Genomic DNA, 27,642 nt, shown 5'->3' on the forward strand with positions numbered 1-27,642 from the left:
ATGTCGGGAAATATTTTAATCACCTGGAGTGGGAGTGTGGTGCGCTGCTGCCATCTAGTGGGTAAAGGCTGAAATGCTGCTAAATATCTTAAGAGCTCTTAAGATAGAACGTCTCCCCTCTCCCAAAAGAATCACCTGGTCCAGAACAACAGTATTACCCAGGTTGAGAAACCCATTTCTAAAGGATTAAACAGGATGTGTGGAAAACACTTAGCAAAGTAGTAGGTACAAAGTGGTCAATACATGGCGGACAATGAATTCACGTAGAGTCAAGATAACCCAAAAGTGACACTGGATGACAACCTGTTAGAGATGCAGATGTATCCATGAGGTATAAGGGAAAGGAAGGGCTTCCGTGGAAGGAACAAGAGGCAGTTACAGTGCAGTTTGGCAAGCTTTAATCTCCAGGGTTCCTCCCAAAGGTGTGCACACCCGTGTGTATGTATGTATGTGCGTGTGTATATATGTGTGTTTTAGAGATCCTCCCAAAAGGTCAGTTTCAAGCCCCACAAAAACAAGGTTCTAGTTCCGGTTTCTCCCGACACCTGAAAGTAGAGTGTATGTACGAATCCTTCTGTAAGCCAAAATGATGTGAAGCAAAATTCAATTACCATTAATTCATATGAAAATGTTTTGAGCATTTGCAGACCCCCAAAAGAACCTAAGGCTTTTCTGATACCTTAGGGCGCATCTTCTTAATGGATGCACAAAATAAATGCAGGTGAAACACAGATGCTCACAGACACAGCTCAAAGCTATGGCAGCCTGATGCTGATGCAGAGCCAAGGGAAGGGGCTTTGCGGTGCCACTCTCCCTGCTCTAGCTGTGGGCTCACTGTTTCCAGTTTGAGCCCCAGGGGTCACGTGACGATCTATGTGAAAATGTGTAAAGCGCAGCTGTCAAGGAGGATGGGTGTGGCGGCGGTCGCACCGCACCTGAGGTGGCAGCCTGGCCATTGGCCTGGGCACTCTCCTGTCCTCTCTGAAAGGCTGACAGAGGCCGGGGGCACATGGCCAGTGCACACATGTACATGCAAGTAACCAGACACACGCACATGCACATGACATCGTGCAGAGAGTTGTAGGTAGATACTGTGTATCTCTGGCCAGGTTAGCGTCCACAGCACTGTCACACCTGCCCCCGTGAAACCCAGAGCCCTTCTGTGCATATAAGCTGTGCTCAGAAATAAAACTGTACCACTTGTCGGCCACTGGTGGTCAGTGAGCGGTCATCCTAACTTTGGTTTCTGTGTCTTTCTTGTATCTCTCTCTGTGTTTTTCTTGAATCTCCCATCCACCCCTCTCAGGTTCAGCTGGATTATTGCAGAGATGGCCGCTGCAACAATGTACACATTTAATCTTGCGGTTTGGGGGCTATTCAAAATTTTTCATTTAGAAAAGCAGTAAGTGTAAGTTTTTCACTTAACTCACTCAGCCTCAAAGAAATGCAGTGGTGAAAAATACAGTGATTTCCCCCTTCATTATTTAGTGAAGAGTCACCTTTTCACAGACAAAATGACCAAGCAATTGCTCAGTAAATTCACAAGATTAAGAGATCTAAGTACATAGTCTTGGCTCACACAGAGAAAAAGTAGGTAGGATACATATATGATGAGAGGAAAAACATATATTTTGATGAATATATGCTTTAGAGAAATATAACTTTCTAAACTGAATTTCGATTAATGCTCTTTATTTCATCTGGAACTGACTTTAAATCATTCTAGAAATGTCTGGTGACTCAGGATGCTAGAAATGGGAAGGGATGGTATTTCACAGAAAAAATGGGACCCCTATTTATTCTCAAAATGCTTTGTCTTTCCCACTTACCCCTGAAATTTGTTTATTGACTGTGTCTGGGGGGCTGGTCATTTCCCCTTATGTAATATGTTTAAGAAATGGAGAATAATGTGTGAGACTAGGGTTCAGTTCTTGAAACAGAACTTTCTTTTAAGTGCCACACTTGTCCACTGAATACACACTTGTCTTGACAGAGGTAGTGGGACCTGAGGTGGGCAGGGCTGCATCCACTCTCAGGCTTCTATGATGCGCTGTGGCCACGGTAACGTGGTGATGCCCACCTTGGGTTCTGTTTCATCGGCCACACTGTGAGCTGAGTAGTTCACTCTGGTGAGAGGTGAGAAACTCTCAGCTTCATACCTAGAGCCTTTTGAGATGGGAAACCTCAATTGTTGTACAGGTATGTTCACAAAGATGTTCTCAGAATGCTGTTGTTACTAATGGACTTGTCACCTTTTTCTCAAAGTACTTTTCTCTTCTTTTAAAAATTTCCTTTCTCTAGTTTTGTCTGTATACAGAGTTATAAATATGTTTATAGTTTTGTTTATTCCTCGATTTCTATTTTTGGTTTTTCTATCAAGTTGTTTGCCTTACCTTTTCTCCATTTAGAAAAACATACCATTTCCTCTTACACTCTGCACCTCTCACTTCCCACCTCTGGGGAACACATGGCAGTTTTTTTTGCCTCATCAATTAAACTTAACTTCAGAAATTTAGAACGGTTGAGATGAGTCCGGAGGCATTTCACACAAGGAAGGGAATCTATCACCATCACAAACCTTCCCTGCGCTCCTGACACTGAATGTGTGTTGAGGTCAGCACACCGTCGGTCCTGTCACTCCTGTTCATATGTAGTTGACCCCTGCACAATGCAGGGCTGGGGCCGCTGACCCCCACACAGTGCAGCTGAAACACAAATACCTTTTTTTAAAATTGAAGTATGGATTATGTACAATCTTATATTAGTTTCAAATGTACAACACAGTGGTTCACATTATTAAATACTGACCCCAACTAGTGCAGTTACTGTCTGGCAACATAGAAAGACGTGAGGAGAATCATTGGCTGTATTCTCCATACTGTGTTACCAGTCCCAGGAACAACTCATATTATGACTGCGAATTTTCGTGCCCTTTATCCCCTTCCTGCTCACCACCCACTAATCCCAACCCCTCTCCCAAGGTAACCACCAGTCACTGCTCAATGTCTATGCGTCTACTGCTATTTTGTTCACTTTGTTTTGTCTTTAGATTCCACAAATAAGTGAAATCATGTGGTACTTGTCTTTCTCTGCCTGGATTATTTGACTTAGCATAATACCCTCTAGGCCCATCCATGTTGTCACAAATGGCAGGCTTTCTTTCTTTCTATGGCTGAGTAATATTCCATTGTGTATATGTACCACCACCTCTTCTTTATCCATGTATTTATTGACGGACACTTTGCCTGCTTCCATATCTTGGCTATTGTAAATAATGCAACAGTAAACACAGGGATTCATATACCTTTACAAATCAGGGATTTTATTATCCTCAGGTAAATTTCTAGAAGTGGATTACTGGGTTGTATATTTCTATTTCAATTGTTTGAGGAACCTCCACCCTGCTTTCCATAGGGGCTGCACCGATTTATATTCCCACCGAGAGTGTAGGAGGGTTCCCATTTCTCCACATCATTGCCAGCACTTGTTATTTCTTGTCCTTTGAACAATGGCCATTCTGAATGGTGTGGGGTGGTTCCGCCTTGTGGTTTTGATTTGCATTTTCTTGGTGATGTGAAATATCTTTTCATGTGCCTGTTGGCCATCTGTATTTCTTCTCTGGGGAAATGTCTGTTCAGGTCCCCTGCCCACTTTTTAATCAGGTTGTTTTTTTCTTTTTGGTGTGGAGTTGTATGAGTTCTTTATATATTTCAGATGTTAACCCCTTATCAGATAAATCATTTATGAATATATCCTCCCACAATGTAGGCTGTCTTTTTGTTCTGTTGGTGTCCTTTGCTGTAGAGAAACTTTTTAGTTTGATGTTGTCCCATCTATTCATTTTTGCTTTTGTTTCTCTTGCACGAGATGTGTCCAGAAGAAATTTGCTTATACTTTTGTTCAAGAGATTTTTGCCTAAGTTGTCTTCTAAGAGATTTATGGTCTCATGTCTTACTTTTAAATATTTTATCCATTTCAAGTTTACTTTAGTGTATGGAATTAGACAGTAATCCAGTTTCATTGTCTTTCATGTAGCTGCCCAATTTTCCCAACACCAGTTATTGAAGAGACTGACTTGTCGTCATTGTATATTCTTGGCTCCTTTGTCATATTGGACATACAGATGCATGGGTTTATATCTGGGTGATAACTGACTTCCCCCAAATTTAACTACTAATCGCCTATGGTTGTTCTGAAGTCTTACTAATAACATTGTCAATTAGCGTATATTTTGTATGTTAAATGTATTATATATTGTATTCTTTCAATAAAGTACGTTAGAGAAAAGAAAATATTAAGAAAACGTTAAGAGAAAATCCGTTTCCTGTACTATAGTGTATTTGTTGAAAAACAATCCACTTATAAGTGGACCCCCACAGTTCACACCCATGTTGTTCAAGGGTCAACTGGAAATAGTTTTCCCAAAGAGATCATTAGAATGTGAGTGCCCATTTGTGGCGTATAACAATGAAGCAAACTGAAGGAATAAAACAGCAGCGAACTCACAGACTCCAAGAAGGGTCTAGTGGTTACCACAGGGGGGTGAGGGGAGAGGGGCTGAGGGGAGAAGGAGGGGTCGGGGAGGAGAAGTGGATTGAGGGGCACTATGACTGGCACACATGCCATAATGTCACTGGTGTCAAGGGGAAGACAGTATAGCACAGAGAAGACGTAGTGACTCTGTGGCATCTTACTATGCTTATGGAGAGTGCCTGCAGTGGGGTGTGAGGGGGGCTTGATAATATGGGTGAATGTAGTAAGCACAATGTTTTTCATGTGAAACCTTCATAAGAATGTATTTCAATGATACCTTAATAATAAAAAAAGGAATGTGAGTGTCTAGGTTTCAATTTACTTTTATATTGTAGGTATTATCCAAAATTACATCTTACAGAGAAATCAATTATATGCTACCACCCAACTCATTCAGCACCCCACATGTAAGCATGGTGAAATAGAGTGATTTTTTCCTCAAAGAATAGCCAGTCTTTCCACATACAATTAAAGAGACAATTGGTTAATGAATTAATTTAGTGACTGATAGATAACCAAGTACATTGATTGTTAGTAACACACAAAGAAAAATAGATAACGTACGTAGATGAGAGCAATGAAATTTTAGGTAACTAGACAATTGCATACATTTGCAGGGAGAATTATAGCTTTAAAAAAGAATGAGTATCTATTAAAGTGGTTTCAGTGTAATGTGTTCCTTAGATCCTTGACCTTTCATCCAGATCTCTTTCTGAAAGCTAAGCTATGGTCTTTTCTATGACGTGCTTTTCTACGACTTGGCAAGTATCTCAGGAATTTATGTTCTGTTTGGAAGCACTTGTATTTGTGAAGAATAAATAATGCGGGATGACATTGTTTCCCATATTTGAGAACACAGGACTTTCTACTAGCCGGTGACCTTCCCTTCCTGTGAGCTGGATGGAGTTCATCTCGCCTGAACACACTGTCTGCCCACCGGGAATCTGGACCCTGGATTGTTCTTTTTTTTTTTTTTTTTTTTTAAATAATTATTTTTTATTGAAGGGTAGTTGACGCACAGTATTACATTACATTAGTTTCAAGTGTACAACACAGTGGTAGAACATTTATATACATAATTCGAGGTTCCAGCTATCACCCTACCAAGCTGTTACAATATCTTGACTATATTCCTTATGCTATACATTACATCCCGGTTACTTATTTATTTTACCATTGGAAGTCTGTCCTTTTTTTTTTTTTTTTTTTGTGAGGGCATCTCTCATATTTATTGATCAAATGGTTGTTAACGACAATAAAATTCTGTATAGGGGAGTCAATGCTCAATGCACAATCATTAATCCACCCCAAGCCTAATTTTCGTCAGTCTCCAATCTTCTGAGGCATAACAAACAAGTTCTTACATGGAGAACAAATTCTTACATAATGAATAAGTTACATAGTGAACAGTACAAGGGCAGTCATCACAGAAACTTTCAGTTTTGCTCATGCATTATGAACTCTAAACAGTCAGTTCAAATATGAATACTCATTTGGTTTTTATACTTGATTTATGTGTGGATACTACATTTCTCTCTTTATTATTATTATTTTTAATAAAATGCTGAAGTGGTAGGTAGATACAAGATAAAGGTAGAAAACATAGTTTAGTGTTGTAAGAGAGCAAATGTAGATGATCAGGTGTGTGCCTGTAGACTATGTGTTAATCCAAGCTAGACCAGGGCAATAAAACATCCACGTATGCAGAAGATTTCTCTCAGAACAGGGGGGGTGAGGTTCTAAGCCTCACCTCTGTTGATCCCCAATTTCTCACCTGATGGCCCCCCTGCGACTGTGCCTGTCTTAGGTTGTTCCTCCCTTGAGGAATCTTACCCGTCTCTGGCTAACCAGTCATCTTCCGGGGCCATACAGGGAAATGTGAAGTTGGTAAGTGAGAGAGAAGCCTTATTGTCTGAAAAGGTTAGCTTTTTACTTCTTTGCATATTTATGCCCTGTGGCTTCTATGCCCAGCATTTGTCTTGAGGTATCTTTACCACTTGGAAGAATTATGATACTCGGTAAATTTGATATGAGGCACGAATTCTATTTAAGGGTTGTAATTAGGAAGGAAGAAGAAAAGCTGTAGAAGTAGCAGGCGGAAGAAAACATGGGAAGATTGATTATTTCTTTGACATATCTTCTTGTAGAGTAACTTCAGCATGTATAGGTTTTAAGCTACTACTTAAATTGCGCACACACATTAACATAGTAGGAGTATAGTTACATAACCAAAGCATACCTGTAATTACCACCCATCTCCAGTGAAACCAAGAAAACCAGTTAGGCACCTTAGGCATTTGTGAAAACTTATCTATGACATGGTGGATATTGTCCAACTGAACTTGGACAGTCTGAGAGAAATCAGACAAATTAAAACAACCCATTCCTGGGGACTGTTCACATGCCATATGTTCTTTTAACAGTAAATAGTCTGTAGTTGTAAGACTTTGGAGCGCTACAATTTGCACTTCTCCAAATTCTTGGTTGAGTTCCAACAGTATAGATCCAGTCAAATTTGTTGTTTTACTGTATGCACAGGCCAGCTTAGATATCTCATTCCTCATTCCCATGGCAAGTCCAGGAACGGGTGGGATGAGTGCATCTACACCTGTAGCAGTGCGTGGATCTTTGTTGGGGTTTTTGTGATGATCATCTTCTGGCATGAGTCTTCCAGAGAGTGCTGATGTTGGAAGTTCTTTTTCATATCGTATCTTAGTTCATTTTCGGGGTAGCCCAATTAGGCTTTGATCCTCTGTATAAACACAAACAGACCCTTTGCCTACACTTTTATATGCCCTTTATACCCTTGTGTAGAACTCGTTGGAGGTTACCACACAGGAACTGCCCTTTTTTTTTTTTCTTTGTTTTTGGTATCATTAATCTACACTTACATGACGAATATTATGCTTACTAGGCTCTCCCCTATACCAGGTCTCCCCTATAAACCCCTTTACAGTCATTGTCCATCAGCATAGCAAAATGTTGTAGAATCACTACTTGCCTTCTCTGTGTTGTACAGCCCTCCCTTTTCTCCTACCCCCCCATGCATGTTAATCTTAATACCCCCCTACTTCTCCCCCCCTTATCCCTCCCTACGCACCCATCCTCCCCAGTCCCTTTCCCTTTGGTACCTGTTAGTCCATTCTTGAGTTCTGTGATTCTGCTGCTGTTTTGTTCCTTCAGTTTTTCCTTTGTTCTTATATTCCACAGATAAGTGAAATCATTTGGTATTTCTCTTTCTCCGCTTGGCTTGTTTCACTGAGCATAATACCCTCCAGCTCCATCCATGTTGCTGCAAATGATTGGATTTGCCCTTTTCTTATGGCTGAGTAGTATTCCATTGTGTATATGTACCACATCTTCTTTATCCATTCATCTATTGATGGACATTTAGGTTGCTTCCAATTCTTGGCTATTGTAAATAGTGCTGCAATAAACATAGGGGTGCATCTGTCTTTCTCAAACTTGATTGCTGCGTTCTTAGGGTAAATTCCTAGGAGTGCAATTCCTGGGTCAAATGGTAAGTCTGTTTTGAGCATTTTGATGTACCTCCATACTGCTTTCCACAATGGTTGAACTAACTTACATTCCCACCAGCAGTGTAGGAGGGTTCCCCTTTCTCCACAGCCTCGCCAACATTTGTTGTTGTTTGTCTTTTGGATGGCAGCCATCCTTACTGGTGTGAGGTGATACCTCATTGTAGTTTTAATTTGCATTTCTCTGATAATTAGCGATGTGGAGCATCTTTTCATGTGTCTGTTGGCCATCTGTATTTCTTTTTTGGAGAACTGTCTGTTCAGTTCCTCTGCCCATTTTTTAATTGGGTTATTTGTTTTTTGTTTGTTGAGGCGTGTGAGCTCCTTATATATTCTGGACGTCAAGCCTTTATCGGATGTGTCATTTTCAAATATATTCTCCCATACTGTAGGGATCCTTCTTGTTCTATTGATGGTGTCTTTTGCTGTACAGAAGCTTTTCAGCTTAATATAGTCCCACTTACTCATTTTTGCTGTTGTTTTCCTTGCCCGGGGAGATATGTTCAAGAAGAGGTCACTCATGTTTATGTCTAAGAGGTTTTTGCCTATGTTTTCTTCCAAGAGTTTAATGGTTTCATGGCTTACGTTCAGGTCTTTGATTCATTTTGAGTTTACTTTTGTATATGGGGTTAGACAATGGTCCAGTTTCATTCTCCTACATGTAGCTGTCTGTCCAGTTTTGCCAGCACCACCTGTTGAAGAGACTGTCATTTAGCCATTGTATGTCTGTCCATGGCTCATTTATCAAATATTAATTGACCATATATGTCTGGGTTAATGTCTGGATTCTCTAGTCTGTTCCATTGGTCTGTGGCTCTGCTCTTGTGCCAGTACCAAATTGTCTTGATTACTATGGCTTTATAGTAGAGCTTGAAGTTGGGGAGTGAGATCCCCCCTACTTTATTCTTCTTTCTCAAGATTGCTTTGGCTATTCGGGGTCTTTTGTGTTTCCATATGAATTTTTGAATTATTTGTTCCAGTTCATTGAAGAATGTTGCTGGTAGTTTCATAGGGATTGCATCAAACCTGTATATTGCTTTGGGCAGGATGGCCATTTTGACGATATTAATTCTTCCTAGCCACGAGCATGGGATGAGTTTCCATCTGTTAGTGTCCCCTTTAATTTCTCTTAAGAGTGACTTGTAGTTTTCAGAGTGTAAGTCTTTCACTTCTTTGGTTAGGTTTATTCCTAGGTATTTTATTTTTTTTGATGCAATTGTGAATGGAGTTGTTTTCCTGATTTCTCTTTCTGTTGGTTCATTGTTAGTATACAGGAAAGCCACAGATTTCTGTGTGTTGATTTTGTATCCTGCAACTTTGCTGTATTCCGATATCAGTTCTAGTAGTTTTGGGGTGGAGTCTTTAGGGTTTTTTATGTACAGTATCATGTCATCTGCAAATAGTGACAGTTTAACTTCTTCTTTACCAATCTGGATTCCTTGTATTTCTTTATTTTGTCTGATTGCCATTGCTAGGACCTCCAGTACTATGTTAAATAACAGTGGAGAGAGTGGGCATCCCTGTCTAGTTCCCGATCTCAGAGGAAATGCTTTCAGCTTCTCGCTGTTCAATATAATGTTGGCTGTGGGTTTATCATAGATGGCCTTTATTATGTTGAGGTACTTGCCCTCTATTCCCATTTTGCTGAGAGTTTTTAACATGAATGGATGTTGAACTTTGTCAAATGCTTTTTCAGCATCTATGGAGATGATCATGTGGTTTTTGTCTTTCTTTTTGTTGATGTGGTGGATGATGTTGATGGACTTTCGAATGTTGTACCATCCTTGCATCCCTGGGATGAATCCCACTTGGTCATGGTGTATGATCCTTTTGATGTATTTTTGAATTCGGTTTGCTAATATTTTGTTGAGTATTTTTGCATCTACGTTCATCAGGGATATTGGTCTGTAGTTTTCTTTTTTGGTGGGGTCTTTGCCTGGTTTTGGTATTAGGGTGATGTTAGCTTCATAGAATGAGTTTGGGAGTACCCCCTCCTCCTCTATTTTTTGGAAAACTCTAAGGAGAATGGGTATTATGTCTTCCCTGTATGTCTGATAAAATTCCGAGGTAAATCCATCTGGCCCGGGAGTTTTGTTCTTTGGTAGTTTTTTGATTACCGCTTCAATTTCGTTGCTGGTAATTGGTCTGTTTAGTTTTTCTGTTTCTTCCTTGGTCAATCTTGGAAGGTTATATTTTTCTAGGAAGTTGTCCATTTCTCCTAGGTTTCCCAGCTTGTTAGCATATAGGTTTTCATAGTATTCTCCAATAATTCTTTGCATTTCTGTGGGTTCCGTCGTGATTTTTCCTTTCTCGTTTCTGATACTGTTGATTTGTGTTGACTCTCTTTTCTTCTTAATAAGTCTGGCTAGAGGCTTATCTATTTTGTTTATTTTCTCAAAGAACCAGCTCTTGGTTTCATTGATTTTTGCTATTGTTTTATTCTTCTCAATTTTATTTATTTCTTCTCTGATCTTTATTATGTCCCTCCTTCTGCTGACCTTAGGCCTCATCTGTTCTTCTTTTTCCAATTTCGATAATTGTGACATTAGACCATTCATTTGGGATTGCTCTTCCTTTTTTAAATATGCTTGGATTGCTATATACTTTCCTCTTAAGACTGCTTTTGCTGCGTCCCACAGAAGTTGGGGCTTAGTGTTGTTGTTGTCATTTGTTTCCATATATTGCTGGATCTCCATTTTGATTTGGTCATTGATCCATTGATTATTTAGGAGTGTGTTGTTAAGCCTCCATGTGTTTGTGAGCCTCTTTGCTTTCTTTGTACAGTTTATTTCTAGTTTTATGCCTTTGTGGTCTGAAAAGTTGGTTGGTAGGATTTCAATCTTTTGGAATTTTCTGAGGCTCTTTTTGTGGCCTAGTATGTGGTCTATTCTGGAGAATGTTCCATGTGCACTTGAGAAGAATGTATATCCCGCTGCTTTTGGATGTAGAGTTCTATAGATATCTATTAGGTCCATCTGCTCTACTGTGTTGTTCAGTGCTTCCGTGTCCTTACTTATTTTCTGCCCAGTGGATCTATCCTTTGGGGTGAGTGGTGTGTTGAAGTCTCCTAGAATGAATGCATTGCAGTCTATATCCCCCTTTAGTTCTGTTAGTATTTGTTTCACATATGCTGGTGCTCCTGTGTTGGGTGCATATATATTTAGAATGGTTATATCCTCTTGTTTGACTGAGCCCTTTATCATTATGTAATGTCCTTCTTTATCTCTTGTTACTTTCTTTGTTTTGAAGTCTATTTTGTCTGATATTAGTACTGCAACCCCTGCTTTCTTCTCACTGTTGTTTGCTTGAAATATGTTTTTCCATCCCTTGACTTTTAGTCTGTACATGTCTTTGGGTTTGAGGTGAGTTTCTTGTAAGCAGCATATAGATGGGTCTTGCTTTTTTATCCATTCTGTTACTCTGTGTCTTTTGATTGGTGCATTCAACCCATTAACATTTAGGGTGACTATTGAAAGATATGTACTTATTGCCATTGCAGGCTTTAAATTCGTGGTTACCAAAGGTTCAAGGTTAGCCTCTTTAGTATCTTACTGCCTAACTTAGCTCCCTTATTGAGCTGTTATATACACTGTCTGGAGATTCTTTTCTTCTCTCCCTTCTTGTTCCTCCTCCTCGATTCTTCATATGTTGGGTGTTTTGTGCTGTGCTCTTTCTAGGAATGCTCCCATCTAGAGCAGTCCCTGTAAGATGTTCTGTAGTGGTGGTTTGTGGAAAGCAAATTCCCTCAGCTTTTGTTTGTCTGGGAATTGTTTAATCCCACCGTCATATTTGAATGATAGTCGTGCTGGATACAGTATCCTTGGTTCAAGGCCCTTCTGTTTCATTGTATTAAATATATCATGCCATTCTCTTCTGGCATGTAAAGTTTCTGTTGAGAAATCTGACATTAGCCTGATGGGTTTCCCTTTATAGGTGACCTTTTTCTCTCTAGCTGCCTTTAACACTCTTTCCTTGTCCTTGATCTTTGCCATTTTAATTATTATGTGTCTTGGTGTTGTCCTTCTTGGATCCTTTCTGTTGGGGGTTCTGTGTATTTCCGTGGTCTGTTCGATTACTTCCTCCCCCAGTGTGGGGAAGTTTTCAGCAATTATTTCTTCTAAGATACTTTCCATCTCTTTTCCTCTCTCTTCTTCTTCTGGGACCCCTATAATACGGATATTGTTCCTTTTGGATTGGTCACACAGTTCTCTTAATATTGTTTCATTCCTGGAGATCCTTTTGTCTCTCTCTATGTCAGCTTCTATGCGTTCCTGTTCTCTGATTTCAATTCCATCAATGGCCTCTTGCATTCTATCCATTCTGCTTATAAACCCTTCCAGAGTTTGTTTCATTTCTGCGATCTCCTTTCTGGCATCTGTGATCTCTTTCCGGACTTCATCCCATTTTTCTTGCGTATTTCTCTGCATCTCTGTCAGCATGTTTATGATTCTTATTTTGAATTCTTTTTCAGGGAGACTGGTTAGGTCTGTCTCCTTCTCTGGTGTTGTCTCTATGATCTTTGTCTGCCTGTAGCTTTGCCTTTTCATGGTGATAGGAATAGTCTGCAGAACTGGGACGAGTGACGGCTGGAAGGACTTCCTTTCTTGTTGGTTTGTGGCCCTCCTCTCCCCCTTCACGAGGCGCTGGGTTCTCTCAGGTGCGGATGTGGTCTGGATATTGTCCTGTGTCCTCTGGTCTTTATTCTAGGAAGGGTTGTCTTTGTTATATTTTCATAGATATATGTTGTTTTGGGACGAGATTTCCGCTGCTCTACTCACGCCGCCATCTTCCGCCCCTACTCCTGGATTGTTCTTTAGAACAATGATGCATATTTTTTGTCTGGGGCCACAGGGTGTGGTTCCAGAGTCACCTGATATCACTGACTCATGTGTAGACTGACTGTTTCACCAGGCCTCGGGGGGTCTTTACCTGGAAAGCCACAGGCTTTGATTCTCATGTCCCTCCTGCTCACTCCCCCATCCTTCTTCCAACAAGGGGACGGCCCAGCAACAGCTCAGTCTGTGCTTGTTAACCACCCACACCCGAGTCCCTCCTTTGTCCAATCACTCTCAGTTCCCTGAGGAATTCCCGAGCACCGCCACTGTACTGACTCAATTCCGCATCTCCCTAGTTGGCCCTGAGGACGTGGTGGAGCCCTGTGAAAGCAAGGCGGAGCAGGAGGTCCGGTCAGGAGCCACGGTAAGGCTGCCTTCCTCCAAGACAGAAACAGTGATTGCTTTCTCGGCTTCCTTTTCAATCAAATTTAGATAGGAAAGCTGATCACATACAGACAGAAGATATCAGGTAGAGCTTATTTGGGAGAGAGGGATGAAGAAGAATCTTAGCCACTGATACTTGATTTAAAAGGGCATCCAGTTTTCCTCAGCAATTTTTCCTTTTTTTATTAAGGATTTTGTAATTGCCACACAAACCAGACTGGAGAGCTACACTCTCCAGGGAAAGCTTTTGTCTTTTCCGTATGTGCCCTCGATGCTTGTTTGCGGGGCCTTTGACTCAACCATGGCATCTCATCTGGTTTTCTACAGTCACCAAGAGAACAAAATTCCTGTACAAACAGAACACAAAGTGGTCTGATTCTCACAGTGATTTCTCCTCTGTCATTGCAGGTGGCATCAGGAGCAGGAGAAAACCGTAAGTCTCCCAGAATTGCTCACTCGCTAAGGAAATAACCTAGATAAGTAATGAGGGGCTTGCTTGCTGACTTTAGTCTCTGGAGCCACCCTCCTTCCAGCTACCTGGTGGGGATGGGGGTTGGGGGTACAGTAAGAAATGAGTTTTCCAGGTAAGGAATTATGGCCATTTCCACAATCCCTGGGTGCAGCTGCCTTCCTTTTATCTAAGCCTTATCCTGGGCTGCTCAGACTGGGCTCAGAGCAGGAGTGGGACATGGAGGGCCACAGACGTGATTCATGAAACCACTGAAGCACCAGCCCAAATGGCTGCTTCCCGGTTAATTCACTCTAGCTGTTCATGCAGGGCTGGTCAGCTGAAGGGAAGCTAAGTCCTGGCAGACCCTTCATGGGGTCAGAAAGGGACAGAGCTGGGTAAGCAGACAAAGGCCTGAAGTAGCTTGACTAGCCAGAGGGGGGGCAACTGGCAGAGGGGTCCAAGACTGATAAACAAGATGTGGTGGAAACTGACTGGAACTAGATCTAGCCAGGATGACATCCGGTTTGATGGGGAACAGATCTCTGACTTCATTAAAATCTCATTTACATAGAAAACATCACGCCCATCCGTGCCATGACAGCTTCTAATTGTCATGACAACCCCTGGAAGAGCCTTAATAAGGAAAACACCCCCTCTTTCTGAGGCTCTCCCCAGAGAAGTCACGACTGTTCCACCCTGACCTTCAGCTGCTTGTTGTACTTCCAGTAACAGAGCTGACAGACCACCCGGGAGGGGCTCCTCTGCCTGGAGAGCACCCTCTCTGCTTTACTGCATGCCCTGCAACCCCTCTTAATAAATCTGCCTTCTGCTGCACCATTTGATTTCCATCCTGCACATGGCCCAGCACTCACCTCCTGCAACCTCCTGTAATGGTCACTTGGCACTTTGGAATGTCCCAGGTTCTGAGTCAGCTTGGGAGCCAAACAGACCACTGGTCCCTCAGGATGGTCACCTGGCCATCGGGTGGCTCAGTGTGAGACAGCTGACAGTGTGCAGAGGCCCGGGCAGGTGCCCACAGGGACATCCCCTGCCCCTACAGAGGCTCTCCCTTTAAGGGAAACTGCTTTTATCAGGATCGGAGATTGAAACAGAGAGAAAAGGCCTGGGTTAGGATCTGGGCTCTTCTCTTGGTCCAGTCACCTCCTCCAGGGCTTCCACTGTCTCCTGCAGAAGCCTCGGGGCAGGAGGATTTGAGAAATGAAACAAGGGGAGACACTGGTTCTGGGCTGCAGGGCTGGATCTCAGGTGTCCTGGGCAGGTCTCAGGGATTCAGGGATCTCTGTCCCCATGGGACCAACCCGTTCCTGTCCCAGATCCACCATATGTCAGTGTTGTGACTCTGGGCAAATCTTTTAAGATCTGATTTGCCATGCCATGAGCCACATGCTGTGGGTCCCAGACCCTGTTCTGCCCACCCCTCAAGGCTAACATGGGGATCACAGGAGATGCTAACAGATATTCTCCATGAGCTGCAAAGCATCACAGCTATGGAAAGAGATGAAAAGTAACCTATCACCATCCCCCATCCTGTAGCCATCCAAGTCCCCTGTCTGGATGCAGCCACTACCAAGCATCAACCTTATTTGTGCAGCCATTTAATGACAAAACACTTACAGTGTACTTCTGAATCACCAGTCTGTTTTCTGAAGACTTTTGCTACATTTAATCATTTTGAGCCTCATGCCATGATCCCAGGAAGTAGGCTCTAGTAACTTTTTCACAGGATGGTGCAGAGACACCTGAGGCCCAGGTCAGCAGGCACTGGCCCCATTCTCTCAGCCCCTGTGCTCTGCCACTTTTCTATATTGTCCCACCAAAAATAAGATACTGTCTCACATAATTTGTCTGTTGGATTTTTTTCTTTCATGGTATTGGCACTCAACATAAGATCATATGATTCTTAGCAAATTTTTAAACACACAATACAGTGTCTTTAATCATAGGCCCTATGTTGTACTTATTATACAAATGTATTATATACATTTACTTAGAAGTAAAAAACGTATGCATTTGTAAAACTGAAACTCTGAGCCCTTGCCCAACATTTCCCTCCACACATACCCTGACAACCACCATTCAACTCTCTGCTTCTATGTGCTTGACTATTTTAGACTCCACTCAGAGCTGATATCGTGAAGTATTGTCTTCCTATGTCCGGCTTATTTCACTTAGCATAATGTCCTCCAGGGCCATCTGTGTCATCAGAGATGCCAGGAGCTCCTTTTTTAAGGCCAAACAATATCCCGTTGTAGATATGTACCACATTTTCTGTACCCATTTTTCTGTCCACGGACACTTAGATTGTCCCCATATTTGGTGACTGTGACTAGCGCTGCAATGTGCGTGGGAGGGCAGGGGTCATTGTGAGATCCAGATTCCAATGCTCTTGGGTATCTACCCTAAAGTGAAATTGCCAGATGAAATGGCAGTTTTATTAATATTTTGAGGAATCTCCCATATTGTTTTCCATAGTAGCTCTATTTGGTAATTAATAGGGCTGGACACCAGGGAGAGCTGGAGCACTCTGGGAGGCTGAGACTCTTGTTGCTTCTGGGACAGGCATGCTCCATTGGTCCCATGGGGACCCAACACAGAGGTGGCTGTTTGAAAGATTTCCCAGTAGCAGGAAGTGTGCCAGAGGGGCGGGGACTGGGGAGAGCTCTCTCCCGAGGAGAAAGGGCAGGTGGATGATGCTCCCCTAGCCCTGCTCAGCCCAAGTGTTTGGGGACCTACGGGAGCCAATTCCAAATGTGCCATGCTCTTCTGGTGGCACAGCCCTGCAGAGCACTCCCTTTCATACATGCAGTACCTGCCCCTCTGGTCCAGCAGTGGCTGCCATTTCCAACCGGTAGACATAGCATGGCTCCAACCACAACAAACCCCAGCAGAAGTGCCTCCAGGCACACAGAGGGTGTGTAGAGGGTCGGTGCCAGTCTCTACCACTGCAGACATATAGGCAGGAATGCAGTCCCACCCACAGCCCACTAACAGCAACCGTGGCCCCACCACAGAGGATAACCAGGCACTGGTGAGCAGAGTCTTATGTTTCTGGACATCACAGGACACCTTCTTCATAAAGGCATTACTTTCTAGGCCAGGTGGCAAAGCAGATCTCTCTGATACAAAGGAAGAAACACAGAAACCCAGACAAAATGAGGAGAGAGAGAAATATGTTCCCAACAAAAGAACAAGATAAAACACCAGAAAAAGGGTTAAATAAAGCAGACCACCAATCCTCTTCATAAAGATTTCAAAGTAACAGTCATAACAGTACTCACTGACCTGAGGGAAGGAGTCAATCATCTCAGTAAGAACGTCAACATAGAGATAGATTTGAAAAAGAGCCACTCAGAGCTGAAGAATATAGTAACTGAAATGAAAAATATAATGGAGAGAATGAATAGTAGACTGCTGAAAGTAGGAGGAAGAATCAATGAGATGAAAGATAGAGACCAGGAAAGCAACAAAGCTCAGGAACAGAGAGAAAAAAGAATTTCTAAAAATGAGAGGATACTTAGAGAGCTGTGTGACAACAAACAAAACAATATTCTCAACATAGGGGTCCCAGAAGGAGAAGAGAGAGATGAAGCAGTAGAATTCTCTTTGAAGAAATAATAACTGAAAACATCTGCAATCTGGGGAAGGAAACAGGTACCAGGTCCTGGAAGCACAGAGAGCCCCTAACAAGATGAACCCCAGGAAGACAACACCAAGACATACAGTAATTAAAATGGCAAAGATGAAAGACAAAGAGGGAATCTTATAGGCAGATAGTTACCTAGACGGGAAACTCAAGAAGGCTATAAGCAGATTTCTCAGCAGAAACTCTACAGGCCAGAAAGGAGAGGCATGACAATTCAACGAATTAAAAGGGAAGAACCTACAACCAAGAATCCTCTACCCAGCAAGGTTATCATTCATAAATCCAGTTTCACCTACTCATCCTCTTCCCTTTCTCTATAAAATCCTAGCAACCACTGATCTTTTCCATCATCTCTATAGTTTTTCTTTCTCCAGAATGTCAAATAGTTGGAATCATAAACTATGGACTTTTTCACACTGACTTTCTCACTTATCTCTATTTAACATTCATCCTTGTCTTTGTGTGTGTGTGTGTGTGTGTGTGTGTGTGTGTGTGTGTGTGTGTGTGTGTGTGTGGCTTGGTAGCTCAGTTATATTAATTACAGAATAATGTGTCATCGTGTGGATGTATCACTCTGTTTATCCAGTCACCTGTTGAAGGACAGCTTGGTTGCTTCTAGTTTTGGTGATTACAAATAGAGTTGTTATAGGCTGTCTTCCTGTTGTCCACCCAGGAAGGTGGCCCAGCAGCAGATGACTGCCATACACTCTCTCCCCGTGGCTGTATCGCTACAGATCCCCAAGTAATTCCTGAGCAACACCACCAAGGGGCTGACATTTTCTCTGGGTTCCTAGATCTCTCTGAGAGCCTGGATGAGGAGCTTCCTGCAGACGGGGCAGAGGGAAAGTCTCCATTTACTTCCAAGGTAAGCTTGCCTGTCTTTGCCTAAGAGAGAAATGTTGCTTTCTTGGTTCCTCTCTTTTTGAGTTGAGTTCAGATATGAAAAAATGACAGCGTACATTCTAGATGTTAGATACTATTTTCTTGGTGTGGTGGAAGGGGAGGATGTGAACTGTATGGTAGGGACCCTTTTACTCAAAAAACATTTTTTTTCTCCATGGATTAAGAGTTTTTCAATTGCTCCATCAATGGACTTGACAGATACATTCCCCAGGAAAAGCTCATGCCCTTTCCCATTGGAGGACTCTATGCTTGTTTTGGGGGCCTTTGACTTACTACTGTTTCTCATTTTGTTTGCAATAGTTGCCAAACCACCAAGGACACAGTACACACATAATGTGATGCAACAGTGTTTCCTCTCATTGCAGGTGGCCTCCAGACGGGGCAGAAACAGTAAGTATTCGGGGATTGCTCATGTGCTAATACAGGTGGTACACCCTTGCTATCTCCAATAGAAAGGTTTGTACTGATTCCAATTTCCTGCAGAGAATAAGAATACGAAGTGTGGGGTGGGGAAATGGATTGCCCAAGGGAAAAACCATGTCCTTCTTTCTAAATCACATGGGAACAGTGGTGTTCCTATCCCCACCGAGGAAAGTGTTCACAGGACTGTCAAAGGAAAACAACTGTGTTTTGGAGTCACCATGACTTGGCCAATAACAACTTCTGTTAATAATAAACCTCACCTCTGAGTAGGCTGTGGAATTCTCCTCAAGGCTGTTTGTGCGACGGCGGTTAAAGACTAGCAGCCATAATGGTATGTAACTGGCCTTTGAGAAAAGATGAAATAGAGTCTTGGTTTCTTCTGAAGGCCTTTGCCAGGAAATAAGCTGAGAAGAGTGCTGTAAGACAGAAATGAAAACAAGGTCACTTAAGATTTCGCTTCCTTTTGAATCACGACTTCTCTGTGGAGTACACTGTAGTTTAGTAGAATCTCATTGTTCCATAGATGTTGGCCACACAGACAGAACATCTCCATCGTCCCTCAGTGGTCACTGGGCATTTCGTGTGAAGAGGCCTTGGGGTCTGATCACTGCACCCGTGGAAGGTAACCTTCCCCCAACAGTTGAAACTTCAGGGTGATGGTTCTGCAGGTGAGAGCGAGAATGGCCCAGTGGAAACTGGCCGAGTGACAAGTTGAAGGAGGATCCTTGCTCTCATCTGAAAGTTTGCATCTGTGATCAATGTCTTGTTGAAGGGCTCTGATCCCATGGAGCCCAGGGAAGGTCTGAGGACCCAGGGAGAGAGCAGGGCACTGCTGTGAGCCAGCATGGCCACAACAGAAGGAAGAGCGGGAGCCCCTTTCTCTCATAACCTTCCTGTTCGTGTTTGTGTCTTTAAAGACTGCGATGGGGAGAGCTTCCTCAGCGGCAGCAGTGGTGAGGAGGACTGTCCAGGTAGGGAGCTACCTTGGGTCAGAGCCAATGGGAGGGGGGTTACACCTACTGTTCTGGAGACTGGGGATGGGAAGCATGATATCAGAAAGGCAGTAGCAGAGGTACTATGCCTTTGGGTTTTGAGAGTGCTGTGCGTATAATCAGCTTTTCTTGCTTTCTTACTTAAAGCCAATCTTTCCTAGGTCAAGGCTTGTTGGCTTTGCCTCTGCAGAGCACCAAAGCCTTTGGTCCTGGGGTAGCATGTGGTGGGAACAGAGCAGGAGGCTGCTGGGTTGGGTGTTCCTCCGGGATGGGTCTCTCTGGCAGGACACAGCTCTGTCACCTGCACTTGAGCCTGCAGGCAAGTTCTCCCATGGGCACCAGGAGGGTGAGGAGCAGATCCTCCCCTGTGCTGGCAGCACCCAGTGGGAGCTTCCTGTCCTGTCCTCATGTTCCTGATCAAAAGGGTGCTCCCAGGGCGGGCGGCAGGGACAACATTTCCCCTCAGCCCTGGCACATGCTCTGGGATTGGGTTCCTTTTATGTGGTGTTGGGTTTTGTGCACAAGGCTTGCGGGTGTTTTGGGTGACTCTACAGAGTGAGATTGTGAATGAGTGGGGGGATGTGTGACAGAGAGAAAGAGAGACAGACAGTGGGATGAGGTTGTATGTTTCTGCAGGGGATGTGTTCCACTTACACTAAAATGGCCAGGATCAACTTTCTTAAAAAAAAAAGTGCCTTCACGCTGCACATTTTTCAGCCATATTGTCAAGGATGGCCCATAGCAGTGGTTCAGTCATGCCTGGTAACCACCTGCTTCTGTACTTTCTGGCCCCATGTCCATATCAAGCATCCCTCCCTGAGTCATTCTTGAGCAGCACCACCAATGGACTGACAGCTACTCTGTGTCTTTCTTGTTATCCCTTAACGCAGTAACTGAGGTCCTTCCTGTGGACCAGGCAGAGGAGACCGTGCCTGTTGCTGAGGAAGAGACTGTTGCTCTCTCTGAGGTAGAAATGTTGCTTTCTTGATATCTTTCCTTCTGTTAAAGACAAAATTCACCCAAGTAAATTTGGAGATCTAATTGGCTTCATTAAGCAATTCATGAATTGGGCAGCATCCCTTGTAGCAACTACAGAGATGCTCCCAAGGGCTACGGATAGTGAGAGGTTTTTACAGGCCAGACAAGAAAGTCATAAAAAGTAAAAAATGACTATTTCAGGTGAGGACATCTTCATCTGGAGACAAAAGTGTTTTATTGGGTGGATTCCTTTGGGGGATGGAGAGGGCACATGGGACATTATCTTATCAGTGCTGACCAGAAAGTTCCTGAATGACTATATTTTGCGGGAGGTTGAAATTGCCATTGAGTTTGGTGAAGAGCTCTGGTTTGGTGACTTGACCTGGCAGAAGTCACACCACACTTGGCCTGTGTCTTTTTAACATTTTCCAATCAAATTCAGTGGAAAATTTGACAGTGTACATTACAGGTGATACATACAATTTCTCTGGTGGGGAGAGTGTTGGGTCATCGTCTCTGGCCATGTGACCCCTGATTCAAGAGGACACTTGCTGCTGGCCACACCAAACCTGCGTACAAATAGTGTGGTTGGGGAGCCTCTTCCTGAGCAGCAATTTCTCCTCCTTGGATTGAGAGTTTTGTCATTGCCAATCTCAGTGGACTTGAGAGACAGCCTCCAGGAAAATCAGCTTTCCACCTACTGCGGGGGACATTGACGCAGCCTCAGTGTCCTATCTGGGTTGCTGAAGTCACCTAGAGAACTAAAGACCTGTGCAAACCCTGAGTAGGGTGAAGTGATTCTCATGGTTTTCTTTTCTGTAATTGCAGATGGCTTCAGGAACAAGTGAAAGTGGTATGTATTCTGAAGTCACTCACTTGTTGGGGAAAACCCTTGCTGTCCTTAGATAGAGGAGCCATTTAACTCTGGGTTCCCACTGGAATGAGGATTAGAGGTGAAGTGAAACAAAAAATAGGATTTTCCAGGCAGAGAACTATGGTCACGTTTCTAGAAGCAGTCGCATAGTCTCCAGGTGGCGGGTTGGGTGCAGGGAGATGAGCTGTGTCTGGATGTCAGTCGATAAGGTGGGATTCTGAGTGTGTAGGTGCGTGTGCTTCTGCTTCCCTAGATTTATATCCCCCTGAGCAGCACAGCTGCCAGTATGAATTTTCCCAATAAGAAGAAATCCCATCACCTTGCTTCCTCAGTAGTTATGTATGTCAACATGTATAAAATTGTACAATTTCAATATATGTAATTCATTATATGCCAGATACACCTCAAGTAATCTGAAAATACAAAAAGACACACAAATAAACAGAAAACCCCATCCCCACTCAGGAAAGTGTTCACAGGGCTCTCAAAGAAAACAAATATGGAATCACCATGGCTCAGCCAATTACAACTTCATTTCATAATGAATCTCACCTCTGAGGAGGCTGTTGAATTCTCCTCAAGGCTGTTTGTGCGATGGCGGTTAAACACAAGCAGCCATAATGGTGTTTAACTGGCCTGTGGGAAAAGGCAACATAGGGCCTTGGTTTCCTCTGAAGGCCTTTCCCAGGAAATAAGGTGAGAGGAGGTCTCTAAGTGAGTAGAAATATAAAACAAGGTCACTTACGGTTTTGGCTTCCTTTTGAATCACGTCTCCTCGCTGGAGAACATTGTAGTTTAGTAGACTCTCATCCTCCCATAGATGTTGGCCACACGGAGAGATCATCTCCATTGTCGTCGAGTGGTCATTGGGCATTTCATTTGAAGCGGCCTAGGCTTCGGAAGAGTGAGCACGCCGAAGGTAACTTCCCCCCAACAGTTGGAACTTCAGGGTGAAGGTTATGCAGGTGAGAGCGAGAACGGCCCAGCAGAAACTGACAAAGTGATGAGGTGAAGGGGGATCCTCGCTCTCATCTGAAGCTTTGCATCTGTGATCAATGTCTTGTTGAAGGGCTCTGACCCTATGGAGCCCAGGGAAGGTCTGAGGACCCAGGGAGAGAGCAGGGCGATGCTGTGGGCCAGCATGGCCCCAACAGGAGGAGGAAGAGCGGGAGCCCCTTTCTCTCATAACCTTCCTGTTCGCATTTCTGTCTTTAAAGACTGCGATGTGGAGAGCTTCCGCAGCGGCATGAGTGAAGAGGAGGACTGTCCAGGTAGGGAACCACCTCGGGCCACAGCCAACGGGAACGGGGTTACACCGAAAGCTCTAGAGACTGGGGATGGGAAGCGTGGTATCAGAAAGGCAAAGGAAACACGTGTGGAGGAGCATTTTATTCTCGTATTTTACATACCCAATAGCAGAGGTACTATGCCTTTGCGTTTTGAGAGTGCTGTGCCTATAATCAGCTTTTCTTGCTTTCTTACTTATAGACGATCTTTCCTAGGCCAGGGCTTGTTGGCTTTGCCTCTGCAGAGCACCAAAGCCTTTGGTCCTGGGGTAGCATGTGGTGGGAACAGAGCAAGAGGCTGCTGGGCTGGGTGTTCCTCTGGGATGGGGGTTCTCTGGCAGGACACAACTCTGTCACCTGCACTTGAGCCTGGAGACAAGTTCTCCCATGGGTGCCACGAGGGTGGGGAGCAGACCCTCCGCTGCACTTGCAGCAGCCAGTTGGCAGCTTCCTGTCCTGTCCTCATGTTCCTGATCAAAAGGGTGCTCCCAGGGCTGGTGGCAGAGACAACATTTCCTCTCAGTCCCCTGCCCATGCTCCAGGATTGGGTTCCTTTTATGTGGTCTTGGGTTGTGTGCACAAGGCTTGGGGATGTTTTGTGTGACTCTACAGAGTGTGATTGTGAATGAGTGGGGTTGTGTGTGAGAGAGAGAAAGAGAGACAGACAGTAGGATTTGGGTGGTGTGTTTCCCCAGGGTATGTGTCCCACTTACACTGAACTTGGCAGGATCAACTTCCTTAAAAAAAAAAAAGTCCCTTCACACTGCACATTTTACAGCCGTATTGTCAAGGATTAGAGGTGAATTGAAACAAAAAATAGGATATTCCAGGCAGAGAACTATGGTCATATTTCTAGAAGCAATCGCATAGTCTCCAGGTGGTGAGTAGGGTGCAGGAAGATAAGCTGTGTCTATACGTCTGTCAATAAGGTGGGATTCTGAGTGTGTACGTGCGTGTGCTTCTGTTTCCCTAGATTTATATCCTCCCGAGCAGCACAGCTGCCAGTATGAACTTCCCCAGCAAGAAAAAATCCCATCACCTTGCTTCCTCAATAGTTATGTATATCAACATGTATAAAATTGTACAATTTCAATATGTGCAATTCATTATATGCCAGATACACCTCAAGTAATCTGAAAAAACAAACAGACACACAAATAAATACAAAACCCCATCCCCAGTCAGGAAAGTGTTCACAGGGCTCTCATAGCAAAAGAAATTTGGAGTCACCATGACAGCCAATAACAACTTCATTTCATAATAAACCTCACCTCTGAGTAGGCTGTGGAATTCTCCTCAAGGCTGTTTGTGCGATGGCGGTTAAACACAAGCATCCATAATGGTATTTAACTGGCCCATGGGAAAAGGCAAAATAGGCTCTTGGTTTCCTCTGAAGGCGTTTACCAGGAAGTAAGCCGAGAGGAGCTCTTTAAGTGAGTAAAAATATAAAACAAGGTGACTTAAGGTTTTGGCTTCCTTTTGAATCATGACTCCTCTGTGGAGAACATTGTAGTTTAGTAGAATCTCGTCGTCCCGTAGATGTTGGCCACACGGAGAGGACGTCTCCATCGTCCCCAAGTGGTTCTTGCCCATTTCATTGTAGCGGCCTAGGCTTCAGACATGTGAACACGTTGAAGGTAATCTCCCCCCCACAGCTGAAACTTCAGGGTGATGGTCCTACAGGTGACAGCGAGAACGGCCCAGTGGAAACGGGCCGAGTGACAAGTTGAAGGAGGATCATCGCTCTCATCAGAAGCTTTGCATCTGTGATCAATGTCTTGTTGAAGGGCTCTGATCCCACGGAGCCCAGGGAAGGTCTGAGGAACCAGGGAGAGAGCAGGACGATGCTGTGAGCCGGTGTGGCCCCAACAGGAGGAGGAAGAGCGGGTGCCCCTTTCTCTCATAACCTTCCTGTTTGTGTTTGTGTCTTTAAAGACAGCGATATGGAGAGCTTCTCCAGCAGCAGCAGTGGCTAGGAGGACTGTCCAGGTAGGGAACTAACTCGTGCCAGAACCAATGGGTGCAAGGTCACACCTGCAGCTCTGGAGACTGGGGATGGCAATTGTGGTATCAGAAAGGCAAAGGAAACACGTGTGGAGGAGCATTTTGTTAATGTATTTTAAATACCCAATACCAGAGGTACTATGCCTATGCATTTTGAGAGTGCTGTGCATATAATCAACTTTTCTTGCTTTCTTACTTAAAGACGATCTTTCCTAGATGAGGTCTTGTTGGCTTTGCCTCTGCAGAGCACCAAAGCCTTTGGTCCTGGGGTAGCATGTGGTGGGCACAGAGCAGGAGGCTGCTGGGCTGGGTGTTCCTCCATGAAGGGGGATCTCTGGCAGGACACAGCTCTGTCACCTGCACTTGAGCCTGGAGACAAATTCTCCCATGGGTGCCACGAGGGTGGGGAGCAGACCCTCCGCTGCACTTGCAGCAGCCAGTTGGCAGCTTCCTGTCCTGTCCTCATGTTCCTGATCAAAAGTTGCTCCCAGGGCTGGTGGCAGAGACAACATTTCCTCTCAGTCCCCTGCCCGTGCTCCAGGATTGGGTTCCTTTTATGTGGTCTTGGGTTGTGTGCACAAGGCTTGGGGATATTTTGTGTGACTCTACAGAGTGTGATTGTGAATGAGTGGGGCTGTGTGTGAGAGAGAGAAAGTGGGACAAACAGTGGGATGGCGGTGGTGTGTTTCCCCAGGGGATGTGTCCCACTTACACTGAACTTGGCAGGATCAACTTCCTTAAAAAAAAAGTCCCTTCACACTGCATATTTTACAGCCATATTGTCAAGGATTAGAGGTGAATTGAAACAAAAAATAGGATATTCCAGGCAGAGAACTATGGTCATATTTCTAGGAGCAATCGCATTGTCTGCAGGTGGTGAGTAGGGTGCAGGGAGATGAGCTGTGTCTATACGCCTGTCAATAAGGTGGGATTCTGAGTGTGTAGGTGCGTGTGCTTCTGTTTCCCTAGATTTATATCCTCCCGAGCAGCACAGCTGCCAGTATGAACTTCCCCAGCAAGAAAAAATCCCATCACCTTGCTTCCTCAATAGTTATGTATATCAACATGTATAAAATTGTACAATTTCAATATGTGCAATTCATTATATGCCAGATACACCTCAAGTAATCTGAAAAAACAAACAGACACACAAATAAATACAAAACCCCATCCCCAGCCAGGAAAGTGTTCACTGGGCTCTCATAGCAAAAGAAATTTGGAGTCACCGTGACTCAGCCAATAACAACTTCATTTCATAATAAACCTCACCTCTGAGGAGGCTGTTGAATTCTCCTCAAGGCTGTTTGTGCGATGGTGGTTAAACACAAGCAGCCATAGTGGTATTTAACTGGCCCGTGGGAAAAGGCAAAATAGGTTCTTGGTTTCCTCTGAAGGCGTTTACCAGGAAGTAAGCCGAGAGGAGCTCTTTAAGTGAGTAAAAATATAAAATAAGGTGACTTATGTTTTGGCTTCCTTTTGAATCACGACTCCTCTGTGGAGAACATTGTAGTTTAGTAGAATCTCATCCTCCCATAGATGTTGGCCACACGGAGAGATCATCTCCATCGTCCCCAAGTGGTTCTTGCCCATTTTACTGTAGCAGCCTAGGCTTCTGACATGTGAACATGTCGAAGGTAACCTCCCCCCCACAGTTGGAACTTCAGGGTGATGGTTCTGCAGGTGAGATCGAGAACGGCCCAGTAGAAACAGACCGAGTGACATGGTGAAGGGGGATCCTCGCTCTCATCTCAAACTTTGCATCTGTGATCAATGTCTTGTTGAAGGGCTCTGATCCCACGGAGCCCAGGGAAGGTCTGAGGATCCAGGGAGGGAGCAGGGCGATGCTGTGAGCCGGTGTGGCCCCAACAGGAGGAGGAAGAGCGGGAGCCCCTTTCTCTCATAACCTTCCTGTTTGTGTTTGTGTCTTTAAAGACAGTGCTGTGAAGAGCTTCCTCAGTGGCAGCAGTGGCTCGGAGAACTGTCCAGGTAGGGAGCTACCTCAGGCCAGAACCAATGGAAGCAGGGTTACACCTGCAACTCTGGAGATTGGGGGTGGGAAGCGTGGTATCGGAAAGGCAAAGGAAACACGTGTGGAGGAGCATTTTGTTCTCGTATTTTAAATACCCAAGAGCAGAAGTACTATGCCTTTGCGTTTTGAGAGTGCTGTGCCTATAATCAGCTTTTCTTGCTTTCTTACTTATAGACGATCTTTCCTAGGCCAGGGCTTGTTGGCTTTGCCTCTGCAGAGCACCAAAGCCTTTGGTCCTGGGGTAACATGTGGTGGGAACAGAGCAAGAGGCTGCTGGGTTAGGTGTTCCTCCTTGATGGGGGATCTCTGGCGGGACACAGCTCAGTCACCTGCACTTGAGCCTGCAGGCAAGTTCTCCCATGGGTGTCAGGAGGGTGGGTAGCAGATCCTCCGCTGCACTTGCAGCATCCAGTGGGCACCTTCCTGTCCTGTCCTCATGTTCCTGATCAAAACGGTGCTCCCAGGGCTGGTGGCAGAGACAACATTTCCACTCTGCCCCTCCACGTCCTCACGGATCCTTGTGTAGAAGTCACGTGGTAGCACATCCAAGAGCATGTTTCTCTTTCCCTGCCCACATTCCACCTGGTGCCTGCTTTCCTGGGACACTCGCACTTGCCCAGGGGACTCCATGGCTTCAAGGATGGTAGAAGGCTGTGGGAAGGGCTGCTAGGCTGTAGCACACCTGCTCTCATGGCCCGCTGACCTGGCTTCAGGTGCCCACGCCCAGGACAGAGCCTGGGGCAGCAGGGC

At 44.3% G+C, this 27,642-nt stretch overlaps 1 protein-coding gene across 1 annotated transcript; it reads left to right on the forward strand.

The window, feature by feature from the left end:
• Window positions 1-24,589, forward strand: LOC130680769 (uncharacterized). The gene is made up of 12 exons (XM_057492052.1): window positions 1-61; window positions 13,201-13,268; window positions 13,697-13,721; window positions 18,138-18,268; window positions 18,672-18,696; window positions 19,253-19,351; window positions 19,647-19,700; window positions 20,612-20,688; window positions 21,528-21,552; window positions 22,394-22,492; window positions 22,791-22,933; window positions 24,515-24,589. Exons 1-12 carry the CDS (start codon window positions 1-3, stop codon window positions 24,587-24,589), a joined length of 882 nt encoding a protein of 293 aa, XP_057348035.1.
• The last annotated feature ends 3,053 nt before the right edge of the window (window positions 24,590-27,642 follow it).

This window comes from Manis pentadactyla, chromosome 14 (genome assembly GCF_030020395.1).
Source record: "Manis pentadactyla isolate mManPen7 chromosome 14, mManPen7.hap1, whole genome shotgun sequence".
NCBI lineage: Eukaryota > Metazoa > Chordata > Mammalia > Pholidota > Manidae > Manis > Manis pentadactyla.

Coding starts and splice junctions, on each gene's coding strand:
- LOC130680769 (XM_057492052.1), top strand. CDS start 1: ATGTCGGGAAATATTTTAATCACCTGGAGTGGGAGTGTGGTGCGCTGC. Junction 13,269..13,696: donor AGGTCCGGTCAGGAGCCACG/GTAAGGCTGCCT, acceptor CTGTCATTGCAG/GTGGCATCAGGAGCAGGAGA. Junction 22,493..22,790: donor GAAGAGTGAGCACGCCGAAG/GTAACTTCCCCC, acceptor CTGTCTTTAAAG/ACTGCGATGTGGAGAGCTTC.